The following is a 21,991-nucleotide window of genomic DNA, read 5'->3' on the forward strand; positions in this document are numbered from 1 at the left end:
ATGCATAGATGTTAGGAGTGAGAAATCATTTTTCTTTCTCAATTAGAACAAGACGATGTAGAAAATAGCAGTGTGGAGATGGCCTTTTCCTTCGCTAAGAACGTTTCAGGATGTTTATTGTGAATTTCTTCAATGGCTAACAAAGTTTGAATCTTTATATGAAGCCGCTTCCAAGAAATCAATAAATATGACTATCTTTTCAAGTTGTGTCTTACAATTGTAATGTAAACTTGCTTCTTAAGCGTGGCGTAAACCTGTACTTAATACGCATATTACTGGTATATGGCGACCAGTGCAGTGTGAGTCCTTCAAGGCACACTTTATTGATGTATTCAATATCTTATTGCTGAAAGTAAAGCTGGACAAACCCTGCCAGCATAATGTCTGAAACGGATCCAGACCATGGGCATCACGCATATCTTATAATTTACCTCTCCTCTAAGTGACCTCCGCCTACTGCTTCTGTTGATACATGTGTCCCTGATTCATGCCTTTGAGATTTTCAATCGAGGATGTGTGCTCTGTCCTTCATGCAGGAATAGACCTGATAGCAGCATTTTATGGTTGCCTGTATGCGGGCTGTGTACCAATCACTGTTCGGCCGCCTCATCCACAGAACATCGCAACAACATTGCCCACTGTCAAGATGATAGTAGAGGTGAGTAGGAACCTGTGAATGCTAAGCTGAGATGGCAAGGGCAAATGAGACATGCTTGTTATTTGAAATCACAAAAATGTAAAGCCTTGTATCATTTGTAGCATGCCAAGATGTACTCTCTTTTTTTACTGTTATGTAGTTGTAAGCATTCAGCTGTATCTACTTCGAAGAATGAGTCACTGCAACCTTGACTAGATTTACATTTGTTTCCCAGGGTTACAAATGGATGTCCGATGGAATACACAGACCATTCACTTTGTGGCCTTTTTTTCATCTGTCAAGGCAACTAGTTTAATTCTTTCAGGATAATTTCCCCTCACATCCCCTGCATCTTAATATCTGTGCTCTTTACCATCCTCGTTGAACGTCCATACGGATATTGTAACTTGATCATGATATATAGTTATTTCTATTGATTCAGTTTATTTCTGACTGATAGATCTGCTTGCTTCACCTCTTCTCTGCCACCCCACTGTCTCCTAGTTTTCCAGTAATGGTTTTCACTGTGCTCTGAAATAGATTTTTTGCAGTATGTAGTCTTGCACAAGACATTTACAAATAAAGTGTGTATTAATGAAATGAAATGGTAATTATTCAGGCTTGAAAGATATATGGCCACTTTTTATTTTAAAGTTTGTACAAAACAACCAATAATTGTCTGAAAATGTCAGTATGTGGTATAAGTATATGCCTTTTTTAAAATAAAACAGATTTACTGACGTTGAAGTTATGTATAGTAAATGAACAAATATGGCATTTTTATAACATCTCGACTCATTGCGGGTTGAATCTTGCTATACATTGTGTATTGCCTTGCATCAGGTTAAGTACTGAGTAAAAATAGATATATTCCTTTTGTACATAGTTTATGCAGATGATGACAGAGCTTTGACAGTCAACATTGTTTTTTGGATCGTACCTACCACTAACTAAGCGTCCTGTAAACTCTTGGTTGAAGTTAGTGTTATTTTTACGTGCTTTGTGCACATTAATGTGTATGGCCAGATTAGTGTTATTGTTTGGGTTAAAGTGAATGGGGCAGCTAATGGCATTTCGTCTCTTAAAAAGGGTATTTCGTCTCCCAAGAAGTGCTTTTTATGCAGGCGCACAAGTCAGTACTCCGTTGGCAGAAAGGCAGAGCCATTTAAAATAAATGATATCTCCTCCATTATTGCTGATGCAGACTGACACCAGAAAACTCGCTGCTTTTTGGTCCAGTTTTCATGCTGCGATGTTGTGATCTAGAAACAATTTTCTCTTGTCCACTGTCAGTACTGCGGGAACTTACATATATGCTATGCCTTCCTTGCGTACAGTCAGTAACATTTTTCAGTTTTTGTCCCATCTCTTCAGAACCTGGATCATGTGTAACAAGTCCTTGTTTCAGAAGTGTAATGATTTAACTTCTAGTTGAAACCAGTTAAAACCATTTAATATGTGTTTTTGCCACACTGTTTTCTGTTACAATCGGTTTTGAAAGAGATATTAAACTCCAGTTTAAAAAAAAAATTAGTAATGAAGGTGAAAATTGCAAGGAGAAGCAGGCACACCAAGTTTTTTTTCCAGTTTTAGTGGCACAGGTGTGACAAGACAGCATAAAAGGTCAGGTATGACTTCAACAACAATCTGGCACATTGGTTCCAATTTGATTGGTTTTATAATTCAACTCAACTACCTCCATGGGGTTGCTAATCCACTGTCTACAACTTGTAAAATGGCTTGACAGATGTTTGTTATGATTTGGAGGGGGAAGGGAAGCATAGATCCATGTGAAGAAAGACAGCCCACATGATGTTCTTTTACAAGGCAAGCAAACTACTACAGTCCTTTGAGGGGTGAAGTAATCTGTATGCGGAATGGGGCTTCTCTGTGAATCCTTAATGTGATCGGTTTCAAATTGGTAGCTGCCACCTGCTCCAGTGTGACACCAGCACTTTCGCATGCTACTTGCATTGTTTTGGCTTATTTTAAAGGTAATGTGTAAAGAGTCCCTCATTTTAAGTGAAGGTGAGATGCTGCTGTGAAGTTCAGCATGCCAACAATCTGGTCTTAAGTCCGCAGTTTGTGTAAACTATGCCATACGGATGCTTGTTAGAGAGTTAGAGATAACATCTTTATTTTATAGTAGGAAATTGGAATGTGGTTTCATATTCACGACATCACTTTTTTATGTGAGCTTAAACTGAGCCCTCACAAGATCTCAGCAGTCTGACCCAAAGAGTTAACCAGGTTTTTCTAAAAAAATCTTTGTCCCACTGTTGGTAGCTTGGCTCAAGTTGCAAGGCTTTCCACAACAGCCGTACTCGTGGCACGTGTACCACAACTGCTCAAACAGCAGTTTAGTTAAGATATAGAAAATGTAAAGGTTCAAACCAGGTTACTAATAAAGATAAGTTTATCAAAACAAGCCAGGTCATGCACTTGAAGAATGGGAATGTATGATGTAAAAGAATTGTTGTCTGAGTATAACAAAAATCAAGATGAAAAAGAAGCCACGGATGGTCAAAGTTGTTCAGCATTTGAGTTTAGGTCAGAGTGCATTAGAAATTCAAATCTACATGGTAAACCACAATGTGTCTAATCATTGAAGCAGACTCGAGGTAATTGTGAGCTGGCTGGCTTGATGGTGTAAACTGTGGCTTTCATGCTGTGACTTGAAGTTGAACGCTTAGTGATCAAAGGCAGCGTTGCAGTTGCTGAATCACCATCCCTAAGAGCTCCAATAAAGGAGAGTTAAGCAGTGAGTCAAATTCCAAGAGGTGGCTGGGTGAGTTGAGATAGGTTTTTGGTGCTGGTGTCTCGGAGACTCTGGCTTCAGGCAATGCTGTTCAAAGAAGTTTGGAACCCAGTAGGTACCGCTTGTGGCTTAATGCAGGTTTTGCCACCCTGGCTTGGCTTGAACACCAGCTCGACACAGAGTCTTTGTGGTTAAAATATTGCAGCTGTTAAAGATAATTTGCTAAATCAGCTGTCCATGTTAGAGGTTTCTTAAGTGCTAGTTACAGGTAACCAAGCCCCACATAGTAGTCCTGTCTAAGCAGCTCCTTTTGTTACAGGCTCTCCACAGTCCCCTCAGCTTTCAGGCTACATTACTCAGATAGACTCTTGTCAGCTGCATTACACCCATGCTTCTAGGATGACTTCTTCCAGCTGGTAGAATCTTACCAGGGGAAAGGTTCGAATGTCCCTGTGACCATCAAGGCAGAATACTTGAGTTATCAGTTGCGGAGAAGTGTGTTTGAGTCAGTGGTTCAAGACTGATATAGAAACATCTCTCTCCATTACTCTATTAGACTAACATGGATTCTGTGCAGGCAAGAAGCCAAGTCTTCTGCATTTCTTTACTTCTAGTTGGTTTTCTAAGTGCAGTCACTCCAGGGAAATGTATTACTGGGTAAATCTGTTTACTTTTGGTAGTGATCCACAAATCATGAAATAACAAAACTCCCCCACTTATTTTATTGACAGCAAAGTGACACACTTCCTTTTCTAGGCAGCTGGTTTGTAGCATCAAAGCCTTCCCAGAGTTCCATGTGCCTAAATACCAATACTTTCCTATGCATCCACAACTCCACTTATGTCCCTCCTAGTTAATCCCCCTTGTCTACAAAGGAAAGTGCACCAGAAAGTCTGCATTGACTTGTGCTATGAAAGAAAGGGGATTCTAAAGCCATTCACTGACATGTCTGTTTCAGCCAGACCTAGAGCAGCCCATCCACCAACCTTTGTTGAGAGCTATATCAAGTGACAGATGGAGAGTAAAGCAATTGCCAAGTGTGAATTGAACTTTGTTGCAGACTGAAATATCTAATGATGTTCAAATGCATCACAGTTGAATATAGATAGAAAATATATGTATTAATGATTATTATTCTCCCCAATAACTCGAGTGTAACTTAACCAAATGGTTTGATACCAGGTTACTTTTATACAGTGAATGTAATACTGTTGGCATTTTCCAATCAGAAGTTACAAATTAAATTGCATTACAATTTACATCTTCCGAGGGGCGCAGCAGGGAGATGACTGACTTAATGTCATGCAAACGGCAGCTCGTCCATCCCACTAGGTACAACTAGAGGCACTTATCTTCACTATAACTATGGACAGGAAAGGGAGTGGTGGAAATAAGTAGAGATGGTCTTGCAGCCACTGGAATGACATTGCATTTGGTGTCCAATACTTAGGACTCAGAACAGACCGAAATAGCAGATAAAAAAACAGACTGGTACCAGCTCTCTTTTCTAAAGAACGTGATACCATTTCTTCCGGAAAGCTACTTCAGAACTGCTGTTCAAGTCCTCGTACTGTGGCATTCTGATGGTGGTAAGGCCCTTCTCCATGGCCACCCTGACTCCAAGCTGGCAATTCTTAATAGCATCCTACATGGTGCTGCAAGGCTCACCCAGGGCCTAAAGAAATATGATAAATCACCCTATCCTGATGAAATTCTGTTGGCCTTCCCTGTCCGTGCCATCTAAACAACATTACAAGCTCACTATATCTGGTGGTTCCTGGCAAAACCACAGCTGGGATACCAAGAGGCTGCAAACTAAGAAGTGTAAAAAAAATTGAAAAACAAGGTAGCAGACCTTTTCAGTCCATGCATCCAGAACCTGGAACTAGATTCCTGTATCCATCGGGACCGTCACAAGGCTGCTCCAGTTTAGGAAAGAGTTGAAGACGCACCTTTTTAAAAAACACTACATAGCAATGTTTTAAGTGCCCAGGTCTCATATAGCAAAGCCCCATCTGAAAACGGATCTGATACAATACATTAGGATAAAGACAAAAGTGAACCGAGGAAGGGAATACTCTGTCCAGACCCTACATTTATATTTTCCCTCTCAAGAAGATATTCTGCTGAAAAGCATTCCAAGTGAATATGTGACCAAAGACAAAACTCCCTGGCAACCCTGTTTAAAGGAGAAGTCCTACCTTCCTTGTTCACATGAGATTTTGTGACCTGGTTCTTTGTTTGAAGAAGGATCTACAACCCTCTAAAAGATGAACAGTATTCATCAAACCACTGCGAATCTGTCAATTCCCTCCAGATAGATAATTGGTAAGCTTCTTTTTTTGACTGGATTTTCTGCACTCCTTGTCCATGAACCACAGGCCACACAACCAACATCTTTTGTTAGTATAACTGTGGCTGTGGGGAATAATGGTACACTCTTTAGAGTATGGGAAAGATCCATCCACTAAGTCAGTTGGTGCTTGACGGTATATGACACTGAAATCAGACACACTTACTCCGGAGTCGCTAGAGACCAGTGAGACAGTAGATAGTACAGCAATGATCTGAGATGTAGACTGCCCCGTAGAACTACTGGTGCTGAAGCAAGGTGGCCATGTAAAAAGATACTGCAAAGCCATTGGCACTGGAGGCAGTGCTAACTTGTTTTGGATTATGAATTCACTTACCTCTTCTACCGAAATCGGAGCCTCTAAAGACTTTGTTCAATCTGTTTCAATCTTGGAGTCAATGTGGGTGCCCAAATATTCTTCCACCAGGTAACCTGCCACTGGCTTGCCATATATTTTTTTATCTGTTTTTGCTTTTCCAATCTCTGTTAATCGTGGCCCAGGGTTACAATGATCTATTGCCTGTTGCATAGTATGTTTGTCTGGTCCTGAGCATTCACACCTTTCAACAATCCATTGCTTTAGCTTGGGCCTGGAATGTCACAATTGTGCGTCATACTTTTTTTCAACAGAGTTTGTGCTTGAACTCCAAGAGTTCAAATTGATGTTCCACCTATAACCTGAATCTGCCCGTTGCATAGTTTTTCTGAGCCCGAGTATTCAGACCTGTTCAGGTTCATTGCTTTAACATGAGCCATGAATGTCCCAATCTTTCACATAATTTCTTCATCAGTTTGTGCTCGATCTTCAAGAGTTCAAATAGCTGTTTCGCATGTGACTTAAATGCAACTGTGGTAGCTTTTAAGCATGCTGCTGAGAAGAATTATTACTATCTCAAAATTGTATCAAGTGCATCCCAAAACAGGGGGGGTGTTTTGTCCCCATTGTCAATGTTCAAAAGGTAAGAATTGCTTCCTCAGCTTTGGCTGCATCATAAAGTAAGTGGCCATTTAGCCTCTAAGTGTTCCTTAACTATGGTGCCCTTGTATGGTACATTGGAAGTTCCAGGAACATACTGGAGCAACCCAAGCCTTTTTGTGAACACACAAGGAAACTTTTGTAGAATCATTCCAGTTTCATTTTGGGCCTATCACTTTTGTTTTGTTGCTTCTCTTGCATCAGGCAAATGTATTCCCATATCTTACAAGAGATTAATTTTTCTATCTATTTTACCAGAGCTTTTAGACCCTTCACATTTAGACTTGGTCGTAAATGTAAATATCAGTCCTTTGGCACAATAGGAGACCATTGCCAAGGGCTCTGTCATCTCAGTCCCTAGTCTAGATAACCATTCTTGCAATTGAAGACACTCCGAAAGTGGCCCTCTGGGTAACTCCGCTCAACTCCTTACTTAATATCAAAGACTGAACTTAAAAGCCTGAAAAAGCTTATATTCCTTCAGCCAGTCTGTGTAGAACTTGCCAGTCAGGCTTTTGTGGACTCTCAGCTAGTTGCAGCACCAAAATATCCACTCTGCCTGCATTCTTCTGTCTGCCTCTCATCCTCTGAGCTCCCCACAGGATTTCACCATTTCCCTCTTTTTCTCAGCCAGAAGGCTGGTTCTCTCTTTTCTTGCACTTAACCTTGTTTCATGTGGGTCATGTCTCTTTTGCTGTGAATGCATTATTGGCCATTGGGTCACCGCTATCTGTGTCTCCAGGCTGTAGAATTTATTTTGCTCAGGCGTGGCTCGACCGTAGCGCTTGGCTCAGTCCCATGAGGATTTCAGCCTCAATGGGTAACTTCATTGGTAAGTAGTATTTGAATGGGGAGGAATTAAATCACTTGTTTAAAGTCTCATCTATTTTTTCTAAGGTAATCTTTGTTAAGTTATGGAATAAATGGAGTGTACGCTGCTCAAAAGTTATGGTGTCATTGGTTCTTTGAAATATGATTGTTCTTATTCATTACGTACTTGCTTTAAAATGGCTGGAATGGATTCTCTTTATAAGCCTGGGCTCATTGCTATATAGGTTCAGTCCAGTCTGATTCGAGAACTTTCTGGCTAGCTTCTACTATGCTGCCAGTTATTTCTGATGTAGGTTTGGATGTCATGCCCCTCTGCATTTCAGGGCAGATCTCGTATGAATATTATTGCACTGAGTTCTATTGTCTATGTCCTCTTACAGAAGAGCATCATACCTAGCCTCTAAATCCAGGTGTCGATTACTAATGACATGTTGTTCCTTGACTTGGGTTATCCATTATTATTTTCATATTGTCATTTCTTTTTAGAGAACTTGGAGGGATATTTGGATGTGCCATTTGGTTGGTCCAATTACTACTTCAATTTCTGCAAAACAAAGTGGTGAAGGTAACCCTTGGTGATGAGCAGAGGGTTTTCTTGTAGCCTCTCAAGTGATGATCTTGATGTCTTCTGTTCCCTGTCATGGAGGTGTTGAAATTAATATGTCACTTAGCAATAGAATTCTGCTGAAGAAATTGCAAAGTATGTCTTACTTAAGTGCTAGTGTCAGAAAACTTATGTGGAGTAGTTTATGTTGTTGTTTATTTCCCCCAGTGCTGTGTGACTCACGCAGATCAGGTAGAGCAGTTGACATGCTTGAAGCGTGGTCCTTCAAGAGAAGAGACTTCAGTTGGAATCTAGACCTGTAGTGCTGCACAGGAGGTTCTCTTCATGTCACTTAGTAATTACTGCACTATGCTGGATGTGTCCCTGCAAAATCCTCAAAGTCACCATCCCTCAGTGAATAGTTTGTGGGGACAATTATGTCGCTGAAATAGTTGTGCAGGAACTAGGGGATGTGGCCTCTCCCTAGTATCTCCCTGGTTTTCATCTATCAGTTTCCCTAAGGAAAAAATATGAACTTTATAGGAAGGAGCTGCAGCTTACTACCACTGTACCTTTGGTGACTATTGCTAATATGGCACTTTCCTCTCCCTCTTCTCCTGCCCATGGCCCTCTCCCTAGGGCAAGAAGCGACCACTCATCAAGCTCAGTTACAATGCAAGGTGAGGCTGCAGTCGCTGACGTGGCCCACTCATGGCTCAGATTACCATCCTGTCATGGCTCAGTGGTCCAACCATAATTTTTTTGTATACGTTAGTGTGTTGCCCTAAGTGGAACTGGTATGTCTAGATGTGGGTTCTGTGCACACTGTGTCACTGAAACCAAGCTATACCTAGAATCCTTAACAAGGGCAAAACTGGTCCTTGGTTGCATATGTTCTAGTTCAGGGAGGACCTGGCTTGGCAGTTCAGGCTGGACTGTTCCCTTTGGAGCAGGGTCAAGACTGAGCTGCATATGGCTGGCTCCAAACTGAGGTGGTATTTTTGTGCAAAATAATGGTGAACTGTAATGCGGCCTGAGCAATTACTAGTAGTTGAGATTAATTCAAGCATTCCATCCACCACTTTTTTGTATTTTAGTGCATAATTTTGGTAGCCCGTATATTCCTAAAGCTCTGCACTGAAGTTCCAGGGCGGTCATTAAAATGATAAAACCCACATTTCTCAGAGAACTTTGAACAATTATCCATATTTTGGGGAATAACTGTTTTAAGTCACTGCCATTAGTACAACAAAAACATGGAGTGTGTGTGTGTGTGTGTGTGTGTGTGTGTATGTATGTATATATGTATATATTCACTGAAACATCATCCATGCTTCTTTTGTACTCAGTCCTCTGTAAACGGATATAGCATTGGAGCTATGAAACAAAGTGCAAAATAGCTCAGAATAATGTGAAACATCATTAATGCTAACATGCAAACAACATCCATAATTATAGCAGCCTTGTGGTATGTGCAATATTGACCCTATACCATACACTTCATGGGTAACCGAGTTCATGTTGACTATGAACCACAAATGAAAGTGTAACATATCCTGCACACAGTGTTCAATCTCTGTACAAGTGTTCAGGGAAAACCAAGTTCCTACAGGTACTCAAGCTGCGTTAAATAACTAATGTCCTACTATGCACAATCTTTACCTGCATCAAACCCCTGACAGACACTGAACCTGCACTGAGAAAAGGAGTGACTATAAGTAGAAGTGTGGGTACTGTTAACAGTGTTTACTCAATGGATACAGTTTACTCTGTACCACACTGTTTGCAAACGGTGAAACTCATCAGGAATACATCAGAGTATTCAAAACAATCTGCTAAGAACAGTGTACATTTTATGCAACAGTTGTCAAGCAGATACTATTTGCTATAAATAACCAAGATCTGAAAATGCTAAAGATCATACTACCTTCACCCTTCATACTGTAGTGAAAACTTTACAAATAGCCCTTCTTCTGAAGCAAAACAGGCATGTGTACATAGGTTAGTACCTGCTGTACACACTCTTCTGTGTTAAGTATAAATTATCATCATGCGGACATGATTTTCCTTAATACCTCAGGGCTACTTACAAAGGTTAATATCTTCTCCTACGGAAACGTTTTCTGCAGAACCAAAATGTTGAGTACAGCATAATGAATACAAGTCAACTGTCACTTTCACACAAAGTTTCTCTTAAATTACAAACATTTATAACAAGTTCAATACTTCTACACAGTTATAGGGCATTAAGAGAATGCACATTTTATGAACACTTACACCCCTTAGCGGCACTAAAGCAGTACAAAATTAGGTAGGTAAACTGTAAAACAAACTTGCACACTTGTGGTATATCATCAGTGATATTATCAATGATGCCATTTGAGATGTCATCAGTGATGCCATAGAACATGTGAGGTCATAAGCAGTGCATGGCGGGGCACACAAGTTATAGTTGGTGCTGCTAACTACAGCTACTCAATTTCTTTTTTTTTTTTTGTTTAAAACGTTAACGTTGCCTCTGAGAAATTCACCTAACTATAACTTTAATTTAACCTTTGTTTTTTTCAGTGAATTTCTAAGGTTTTAAAAGAAAGATCCTTTTTATCACACCTATCTTTAATGTTACTTTAACTTTTGTTTTTTCAGTGGATTTCAATTTTTTTAATGTAATTTTTTTGTACGTGAATTTTTTGATGAGTATGTGTGTGGTAAAATGACTAATATATGTTGTGTTCAGAAATTATTTTAGTTAAAAAATATATTTTAACAAAACAGGATATAGTTCAGTTTGCAAAATCTTAGTAAAGTGTGTGAGTATTAAACAGATAAATATTAAATAGAAATTATTTATTTGCTTAGTTATTGTAACTCTGATATCAAGACATGTCACCACAGTCTTTTTTGAAAGTGTCATTACTCTTGTGGGAGGCTCGCAAGAAGCTTGTGGGACACTTGCAGGATTGTAAAGTTCTAAATTTCATTGTTGCCTATTGTATAGGGTTCTTTGTCATGTTTTCAGTTATTATTTAATGGTAATCTATAATAGTGTAGTAAACAAAGATGATTACATGCATCATAATCCCCTTTAATGGTCTTTTCAAGGCTTTTATTTTAGCTTAATTATTAACATTTACAACCTCTACTTTATTTGTGTTGCGTTATGGTTATTTAAGCCAGTTATTAACACTCTTTTTTTCTCCCTGTACAATCGAGCTTGTGAGACTCTGGCAAGATCGAGCAAAGACAGCATGGCAGGGTCCCTCTGTAAACTTCTATGCGAGACTTGTGTGATTGTACCAAAATTTTAAAATCAGCCAGTAGAAAATCTCATACTGTTTATCAAGTAAATGTGCTCCTGGCAACAATCTACCAATTACATTTATAATTTTGTCACCTTCCCATTTTTTCTGTACTCGTATAACTCCATATTGCTCCTGAGGCGTATTCATTCTGCTGAGCACTCCTCTTGTGACTGAGATATCCATCCTGCACCATGGTTCACCTCTGGATTTTGGGACACAGCTTCATCCACTGGGTTAGAGAATATGCCATTAATTATGGTATTGACAAGCATCTTGGATTTCCAAACTTGGATATAACTTGGATTGGTCATAGAGGTTTGAAGTGGCATCAGTTATTACCAATCGTTGAGAGCATTTTGGATTGTGAGCATCCTGACCTTATGATAGTTCACTGTGGAGCGAATGACCTAGGCAGGATCACAGGTGTTACACTTAAAATCCCAATAAAGGAGACCTTTTCACAATTGATGTCTCTTTCCTCACTGCCTTCGCAATGTTCAAAAGAGTTTTGTCCTAAGATTGAGAAAATCCAGAAGCATGTCAATAAAACAGTTTCTGCATTTCTTCATGACCATGGCATGGACTCTATATATCATAACACCTTGTTTGATTAGCCCGGTTTCTATAGGTGAGATGAAGTGCACTTTACTGCAGAAGGAAATGGGATCTTCCTTAATAACATCAAGGAATATATCCAGTTCTATGTGTAACTGAACATTACACACTATAAACACAAAGGCTCTTGTCAGAGCCACCCTATTGCAACATTATGTGATTACCTCATGGTATATACTGACACCCGCAGGAGTCTTGTGGGAGCACATTAACGCCTGCTCTCACTTGTATAGTTCTCCCACTCTCCCGAATGCCTCGCAAGCTCAACTATATTTAATGCATAATAGCTCTGTATCGTAGAGTTTTGCAGTATTAGACTGTGTAAACACGCCTTGACGCCCTTGGGCAAAGTAGCGCATTACACATTTCCTATCATCATCATCATCACAATCCTCTGTAACCTTTCTCTTGAGAAAGATTTTCTATACCCCACTGCATTTTTTTATATGACCCCACAAGAGTTTCGCAAGATCGTAAAATCTCTGGGGGGTAAAAATTTACAATTTTCTTCAAAACAGTATGTATGCCTTATTCTCCACACTAGTAGTCTGTCTATAGAAAAGTGTCCTCTCCAATGAGCCCTTTTCACTGTATGACAGAAGTACATAGTAGGGTGCGAGAAGAGACTGAGTTCTTCAGTAACCCCTCTAACCAGGGTTAAAAGTGTGTATAGTAGAGTGCGCAAGATTTTGTATACCCCACTACTGAGTCCCGTGAGATTGTAAACGTTTTTTAGAGGATGAATTTACACTTGCCTTTATTACAATATTTATACCTTCTAGTTCCCTTCAGGAGGGTGTGGGGAGAAAGTAGACTCTCTAATGAGACCTTTTCACAGTATGACAACAGTGCATACTAGGGTATTAAGAGAGACTGCAATCTCACTGACACCTCTCTACAGTCTATCAAGTGTGTACAGTGGAATATTGGCCGTCTGGCCTCTCAACTGACACCTTCCATGAAGCAAACCAGTGTGTAGAGTAGGGTGTAAAGACACCCTCCTCACTCACACCTTTCCCCAGGCTCAGCAGTATGCATAGTAGGGTGAGGAAGGTACACACCTCACATGTAAGACCTTACTATTCCATAGTAAGTATAACAAGTACCGGCCTCACTACTGAGACCTTTTCCCAGGAAAATATCCGTATATATTAGAGATACGCAGTGGTGTCTGGTAAGTGACTCACCGTTGTGGGACTGCCCTCTGAGCCCGAAGCTTCAGTGCCAGGTAGGTGTTTGAGGCCCTCCTCCATCGCAGGCTCCTGCCTGTGCCTCATCACTTGTGGTCCAGTGGAAGAGCACTCTGCTCTTCTGCTGTTCCGCTCTTTTCTGTGCCCTTTTTTCCTCTTTCTCTTTCTTGCTCTAATTGTTTCTCTTTTGCCCCTCTCTCTATTTCTATCCATTTTTGCTCCTTTTCTCCTGCGCTCTCTGCTGCTGCTGGCCCAGCGGCCCCTCCAGCGTGTCCTTCCCAGCTGACTGCCCTCCCTCCAACTCCTACTTAATGGCAGCTGCACGCAGCAGGTGCGCCAAAGGCAAGACCGTCTGTGCCCGACCGCGACCATCACCAGGGATCCTGGACCCCCGACCACCGCCATTAAGACCCCAGCACCTTCCACACTCAACCCAGGATGCCGCAACAGCTACCAGCTCTTGACTCAACTCCCAAGGCCGGATCTCCTACCGACACTGCCACTACACCTTAACCCACCTACAGACCCCAACAGTAGCCCCCAGACCACCGGACGCCGCTGCACACAAACCACTGAACTGCATCCTCCTCAACATGCGCTCTCTGCAGACACGCCATAGAAATCTGGGATATCCTCAACACTCACACGCCGGACTTTGCCTTCCTCACAGAGACCTGAACCAATGCCAAATCTGCACTCGACATCGCAAGCGCCATTCCTGACGGATACAAGATCCTGAGGAAAGACTGCCCCACCCACCCAGAAGGAGGCATCGCCATCATCCACAAAAGCTCCCTCCGCATGAAAACCACCGACCCTGACGACGCCTCGCCCCTCATGGAACATCTCGACTTCCAGATCCAGACCAACACCAAAAAGACTCTCCGCAGAACTTCTTGTACAGACCGCCTGGCCCTGCTCTACTTTCACCGACATTATCGCTGACCTCATCGCGCCCCACACCCTTCCCTCCACAGACTACATATTACTCTGAGACCTAAACTTCCACCTGGACAACTACGACGACCCCAACACCAGCGCCTCCCTTAGAACACCTCACCAACATAGGACTGAAGCAACTTGTTACTGCCCCACGCACACAGCAGGACACGCACTCAACCCCATCTCCGTAGGAGGAAACAGCATCTCCTAAAGCCACACCACGGAACTGCTCTGGACGAACCACCACTTCATTCAATTCTCCTTTAGAAAACCCGCCGCACACAAGCACGTGTGCTGCCTCCCCCCACAGAAACTGGAACAAAGTCTGGAAAATCTCACCTCCGCCCTCACCAGCGCTCCATCTCCAAAAATGCCAGAAACCAACACTGCGGCAGACAACCTCCACCAATGGATCACCAACTGCTCCGACACACTCGCCCCCCTCCAGAAAGCTACATGACGACACAACAAGAAAGCAAGCTAGTTCACCACAGCACTCCAAGCATCCAAGCTCTCCTACCAATGTCTTGAAAAGCCATGGAGAAACAGAAAAACTCCTGAAACATGCACCGCCTACGAAACAGCATCCACAGCACACCACCAACTCATCAAATCCACAAAGAAGAACTTCCTCCAAGACAGAATCCTCTCCAACGCCCACAACTCCAATGAACTCTTCTCCATCTTACAGGAATTTGTCAAACCCGGCATCGAAACAACAGAGGCCCTCCCCCTCCCAAGACCTCTGCAACAGACTCGGCTCCTTCATCTCAAGATTAAGACGCCCTATGACAGTGACGCCACCCAACACACCCTACTCACTGGGACCCTGCTCACGACGGAAGACATCTTAAAGACCATGAAGAGCACCCTCAGACCCCTGTCTACCTTGCATCTTCCACAGAGCATCCACAGCCATCACTCCAGAGCTACGTCAGACGATCAACTGCTCCCTCGAGACCGTCCCATTCCCGACAACTGGAAGCATGCCGAACTCAACCCCCTCCTGAAGAAACCCTCCGCAGACCCGGCGGACCTCAAGAACATCAGGCCCATCTCTCTGCTTCCATTTGCAGCCAAGGTCATCGAAAAAGCAGTCAACACCCAGCTAGCAAACTTCATCGAAGCCAATAACGTCTTAAACATCTCCCAGTCTGAGTTCTGCAGCAATCCCAGCACTGAGACCGCCCTTCTCGCCTCCACTGATGACATCCGCACCCTCCTAGACCAGGGACAAACGGCAGCCCTCATCCTCCTGGACCTATCAGCAGCCTTCAACACCGTCTCCCACCGCACACTAGCCACCAGATTCCATGACGTCAGCATCCGAGGAAAGACCCTAGACTAGATACGCTCATTCAAAACAGACATAACACAGAGAGAGTCAGACTCCCACCCTACCGCTCAGAACTGACAGAGACCAGATGTGGAGTACCTCAGGGATCCTCCCACAGCCCCACTCTTCAACATCTACATGGCCTCCCTCGCAGCCATTGTCAGAAACCACAGGCTCAACATCGTCTCCTACGCCAATGACACCCAGCTCATTTGCTCCCTTACCAAGGAACCCAACATCACTAGGCACAACTACCAAGAAGGGATGAAAGCCTTCGCAAACCTGCATGAAGAACATCTGCCTGAAACTCAACTCAGAGAAAACAGAAGACCTCAGCTTTTCCCCCTCACCTTGGGACAACACCTGGTGGCCCCCCACCCTTGGAAACCCACCCAGCCGGACAGACCATGCTCATAACCTATGTATCATACTGGACTCATCGCTCACGATGAACTGCCAGATCAATGCTGTTACCTCTGCCTGCTTCAACACCCTCCACATACTCCCAAAAACATTCAGATGGATCCCCTCTGAATCCAGAAAAATGGTCACATACGCCCTCATCACCAGCAGACTGGACTACGGCAAAGCCCTCTAAGCCAAAATCAATAAAAAAAACTCCCCTGCATGCTCCAGACCTTCCAGAATGCCGTAGCCAGACTAATCCTCTACATCCTCCAGCACAACAACTTCACCCAACACCTCTGCTACCTCGACTGGCTCCCTGCGAAAGAAGAATAACATTCTCAAGCTGCTCATGCATGCATACAAGGCCCTCCACAATATCAGGGCCAGAATACCTCAACAACAATCTCTCCTTCCGCGCCCCCAAGAGAAACTTGGCCACCGTCCCACGCTTCTACAGACCAGAGGGGGCGGAAAGTCCTTCTCCTACCTTGCAGCCAAGACCTGGAACGACCTCCCCCTCTACCTCCGGCAAAGCCCTACACTGCTCCAGTTCAGAAAAGACCTCAAAACCTGCCCATTCAGATGACGGAGATGGACCACTCCCCCAGCGCCTTGAGACCCTAACGAGTGAGAAGCGTGCTTTACAATTCCATGATTGATTGATCAGTGCACCCTCTGACCGTAGCCGTACCTTATTGGTTTGGAAATATGCTTGGTGCTCATCAGCCAGAGCCTGGGAATATGCCTCATCTTTAAGGTGCCACATATTAAGCAACCACAGAGGGTGCTGGGGGACAAGCGTGATTCGAGATTTCTCGAGGGAGGATCTGTATCTCAGATACATGTAGGCAGCTGGCATACTCATAATGCCTATACATGCATGGAAATGATGAACTGCCGAGGTATGTGTGTACTACCGCTGCCTAGGATTCAACAGGTGCCATACGTCACACAGGCAAGCGCATTTTCGAGTTCAAGAGCTGGCTGACCCTCACACATCCACGCTCTAAGGGGACACCAGTACTTAGGACCGTATTAGAGTCTGCGACATCCACGGTTGTACCCTTAGGGAGTTCCAGGGTTACATTCGAGAGGGTCTGAAGGAAGGGCTCCGGCGCAGAGGCAGGTGGCATTGAGGCAAAAGAGATTCAACCCATGGCCCCCACCCCACTCTCGAGGACAAGATACCGGCTCTGAGGGTTAGAGCGAACACATCTTACCCCCAAGAGGAAGGAACGGTGAAGGAAGATCGCCGGTTCTCGGGAGCTCTTACATATCCAGCATGGTAGACTTTATCATACCGTTGACCGAGCAAGAAAGGGGCCTTGAGCACCCATCAAGTGCGTCTCCTAAGCAACAAAACTGCCTGTAGGAAATGATGGGCTTGGGGAGGACCTCAGAATGCTTGATCTGATCTAATAACCCATTAACATTCCATGACAAAACCTGAAAATCTGTGAAATTTCGCATGTAACGGTAACTAGGACTAGGCTTAAAAATTCCGAAGGTGGCTGCCGCTAACAATTGTTTTGCTGTGATGATGTAATCGTGTGTACTGGTACTGTGGGACAAAACATTAAAAAAATGATACTTAACAAATAAAGTCACAGTGAAGCAAAAGACCCCAACCCAGCACATACTTCTTCCCCCGGAAGCATCTGTTGCACTCAGAACTACCACATAATCCCACGATACTACATACTGAACTTGGAGAGGTGGACCCCTAATTTTAGCAGGATCTCAATTGGCCAATACCTAATAAAGAAAGAAAATACAATGTTTGGCAATTTGAACTCTCCTCGAGCCCACAGCTTAGGCCCTGGATCAGAACGTGGGACTTTAGGACAGCCCCTCATCCTCATTAATGGGGTGGCAGAACCCTCTGAGAGCATTGTGCTTGGAGCAAGTTCAAGAGAGGTTGCATCCGTCCACAGGGTCTGTCCCAAGCCCCTCAGTTGCGACCCAGAAGTATTCAAGTGTGGGGAGGGTGAACCGGTCACCACTCAACAGTGTCCCTTGTTTAACAGGTCAGGACCCTCCAACTCACATGTTTTCCCTTCATGGATCAAATTTAGCCGCACGGGGAATAGGAGCATGTAGGAGAGGTTGATGGCCTGCACTCCTCGAGTGTGGTCCAGAAACACCAGTATTTTAGAGTCTTCATATTGTAGGTATGCAAGGTGCCGAGTCTCATGAAGCATGAAATCTCTGTCTCACAAATTGAGAATGCAAGTGATCATAGACGTATGCGGTGCCTCCGAGGTGGGGTGGGAGGGGGTTTTGGGCGCTAGAGCTCCTTGCGACTGCTCCACCACATACCAGGCAGATAACTTATCTGTTCCACTGTTCCAGGAACTCTATGGAATGCGACGTCTCTTTCCCCTCTGGGAAGCTGATAAATCTCAGGTTATTGCGCCGCGATCAGCTGTCAGCATCTTCTGCCTGGTTGTGCAGTTCCGCAAACTGAAGCATGAGGTGCGACACTTTGATTTTGAGGTCAGATACCTCATCCTCCACTGTTAAGAGCCGTCATACAGATTCTGTAATTCTGCCAGTGGCATTGCATAGGCTTTTGTGCAGGAGCGCTACATCTACATGGATCTCCCCAATCTAGTTTTCCACTGCCGTCTGCGAGGCATGGATGGGCTGAAGGATCTTGGTAAGATCACCAGCTTTAGCAGGCAAGCGGGCTGCCGAGGCCTCCCTGGAGCCTGGGGGCCCACTCCCTGGGCCAGTGGTATACTTAGTCATGCGAGTTTGAGAGAAGTGAGGATGAGGAGTCTTGTCGTTCTCAATAGTTCCGACAGAAGGAATCACCAAACAGCAGCACTCCAGGTGCCCAGCCTGCTTGTCTTGATGAATAAGACCGCACAAGCTAGGGACCCACGGAAGTCACACCGACCAACTATATAATCTACGATAGCTGGGATCCCAGGCAGCCTTATGGATGCAGGAGAAGAAGCACTTCACACAATGGAGTGCCGTTAGCAGTACTCACAGTTCACAATATCCACCATCTGATATAGAAATGTAGCCACATATTCCTTAACTTAGAATATCCCCAGGCGCCAGACTAGATCCGGAAAATTTTCCGCAGCAGCCCCTCTGCGCACCGGGGGCGGTGCCGCACGGCTCCGCCCTGATGTCATCCACGGATGTGACGTCAGTGGAGCCATATAAGCCCCTCCCGGCTCGCTGACGTCGGTTTTCTTCTTTTCCGCGTCCCAACCTGGATCCAGGAAAACCAGCGGTTCCTTGGTCTGTTTTTTCAGGCCTTCGCAACGCCTTCGGCATCACGGAACAGTGTGCAATGCCTTCGGGCTTTAAGGCGTGTGAAACCTGTACGCGACAAATGTCTGTCACTGACCCGCATGCCATAAGTATGTGGTGCCTGGGAGTGCACCACGACTCTGAAGAGTGCGACGCCTGACAGCAGATAAAACCTAAGTCCTTAAGGGAGCGTCGTATGAAGCTGCTGGCCGCTCTGATGTCCGGCCCTGCGCCTTCATGCCACCAATCTCCCTCTCTGGACAGGCCGGCTCACGGGGTCGTTCCCACGGATATCGACCGGAGACAGGTAAGCCCAAGCATAAGTCGCAGAGGTCGTCCTCCCATAAACGTGATGCTGGGGCCCGCTGCTCTCGGTCTTTGCCAGGCACGGGCGCACAGCAGTTGTCTCCCCCAAACCCACCCTTCCCGGGTGTCGGAACGACAAGGACCGAAATGGAGGCCTATTCAAAGGCTCTCCAGTCTTTCTTTGGGTCACCCCATCTCACTGGTGCGACTTCGGGTCCCACAGAGGAGGAAGGCACTTATGTTGGGTCTTCGCCGGTATATTCGTCCTCAGTGCCGGCTGCGTGCATCGATTCCGGAGTTGATACAACGTCGGGACACAGCCCAGAGGGGCATCCCAGTCATCCGTCCAGCCCACCCGTCCAGTCACCGCATAGCCCTGTGCGGCTTCCTGCGCTGACATCGGCTGCGTCACCGAGTTTGATGCCCTGTCAACCTCTTTCCTCCCGCAGGTGGAGGTCGAGTCGCCATCGAGTCCCCTCTGGAGGTTCTCGACATCGAGTCGACGCCGTCTCGGCGGCGGTCGATGCCAGCGCCTACGGCTCCTCTGTTACAGGAGGATAAGATCCCTCTGGGTTCACCATGCCCAGAGTTGTTTCAATGCCGCTTGGTGCAGGTGCCTAGCGTTCCATGGCCTTTGGATCAACCTCAGGCTGCTCCGCCTTTACTGTCTAGTGGACGAGTTAGCCTCCAACTGTCCCCGACCGATGGTTTGTTATCGCTCCCAGAATGGCGACTGAGGCTAGTGTAGCTTACCCAAGGGCTGTTCGCAGGGCTGCAGATATTCTTCGCTTGCAGCCCCCTGTGGTTTCCCTGCCCTCTGATCCTTTACTGGATCCCCTCTACATGGAGTCTGCGGACATGGAGCCTTTGCTGCCACTTGTTAGGTCTTTGTTCGATGTCCTGCTTGGTACCTGGGCACGGCCCTCCGTTGGTGACCCTGTTGATCGGGCCATTGCTCGCCGGCATCGCCCGGCGCCAGACGATCCCATCTGCTTGTCCCTTCACCCTAGAGCTCAGGTTCTGTTTGACCAAGCGGCTTTCGCATTGCAGCCTTCTTCCGCTCTGCTGTTGCTAGCTCCCACTAGGGAGTCTCGGTGGCTGGAGAAATGTGGGCGCCACATTTTTGCCTCCTCCAGTGCGGGCATCCGTGCCTTGAACACGTCTTGCGTGTTCGCACGTGCATCCTTTGCCCTTTTGGGACTTGGTTGAGTTCCTTCTTCCTTCTCCCCCAAAAGGGCCCAGGGCTGACTTGCATCGCCTTCTTCTTGATGGCCGGGGAATGGCACAATTTTCCCTTCGTTCGGTTCTGGAAGCAACTGACTCTGTGGGTAGGGCAATGGCCCGGTCAGTTGCCTTGCGCTGCCATGCATGGCTGCGTGATAGTCCTTTTCCCGACAATGTTCGGGATGCTCTTCGGGATCTGCCATTGAATGGCGAGGACCTTTTTGCCTATCACGCTGATTCAGTGGTCTCCCGCCTCATATCTGGTCTCCCGTGATTTGCTGGCCCTTGCGGCCTGGCTTTCTCGTCCTTGTGGCCTGGCTTTTTCTTCATTGGCAACGTTGCCTTGCTTGTTTTGGACCCTGTGTTCATGACGTAATACCCAGATGGTCTAGGCGGCTACTCAGCCATGTTTGCCTTTGTTCAGTACAGCTGGTTCTGCCTTCATTTCAGTCCTCTGTCTGTGAGCTTGGCTCCAGAGGAAGTCCCCTTGCCGGGGTTAAGACTTACCCTATGTGCGGTACTTGTTAGCTACTATGTAGCTGCCTTCCTACAAGAAAGGCTTGGTATGCTCCTGTGGAGTATTCCTCACAGAGGTTCTTCTGTGGATCAGTCTGTCCTCTCTTTCTGCTGTTATGCAGCCCGCCGGCTGGCGTTGCTCTATTGCACTTTCAATTATGGCTGGGGTCTACGGTTGTCCGTAGTACTTCGAAGCATCGGTAGAGGTTTCCTACCGTGGGGATTCTGCCTCGCTTGCCTTTCACAGGGACGTTTTTTCAGCCATTTTGGCTGCTCTTCTTTTCGTCAGCCACTGTCCCTTGGGGTCCCTAGTTCTGTTCCGTTCCGGCACAGTTTTTCCGCGTCTGACACCCTGCCATCGTTTAGCGCCGGGTTAGAGCTGCTGCGTGGCACACTTCTTCAGTGTTTGCGCGTAGTGTGGTTGCACACTGGTATGTTCGCTATCACGGGGTATCTGCGTTTTTTCTTTCGCTTCAGTGGTGCCTGGCTCTACCCTCCACTCTCCGGGATGGCTATTATTTTCTCGTACTTCAGCCCTATTTGGACTTGTCTATAAGCGATCGCATCTTCACAATGTACGTCTATGCTGAACACTACTTTGTGCCCTCATTTTCTGGGCACTTCCCCAGCAGGAGTTTTTCCTATTTCCCTGCTTCTTCAGCGCAGGTGTTTTCCACACTTTTGCTTTGGTTTCCTGCTGTAACACTCTCAAGGGAAGTGTTCTCTTCAGGATACTGGCTTCTAGGGTCCCTAGGCCATTACTTTAGTTCTGACTGTTTCCAC

General features: G+C 45.2%; 1 protein-coding gene across 18 annotated transcripts in view; it reads left to right on the plus strand.

Annotated features, from left to right (window-relative positions):
- DIP2C (DIP2 acetate--CoA ligase C (putative)) overlaps positions 1-21,991 on the plus strand; it is a 1,028,010-nt gene that overhangs the window by 889,360 nt on the left and 116,659 nt on the right. For all 18 annotated transcript variants that reach the window (XM_085631929.1, XM_085631931.1, XM_085631933.1 and 15 more), the window contains one exon: positions 537-658. In XM_085631929.1, coding sequence (XP_085488055.1) covers positions 537-658 — 122 coding nt within the window. The remainder of the gene's footprint in view (positions 1-536; positions 659-21,991) is intronic.

Source organism: Triturus cristatus, chromosome 10 (assembly GCF_964204655.1).
Source record: "Triturus cristatus chromosome 10, aTriCri1.1, whole genome shotgun sequence".
In the NCBI taxonomy this organism is placed as follows: domain Eukaryota; kingdom Metazoa; phylum Chordata; class Amphibia; order Caudata; family Salamandridae; genus Triturus; species Triturus cristatus.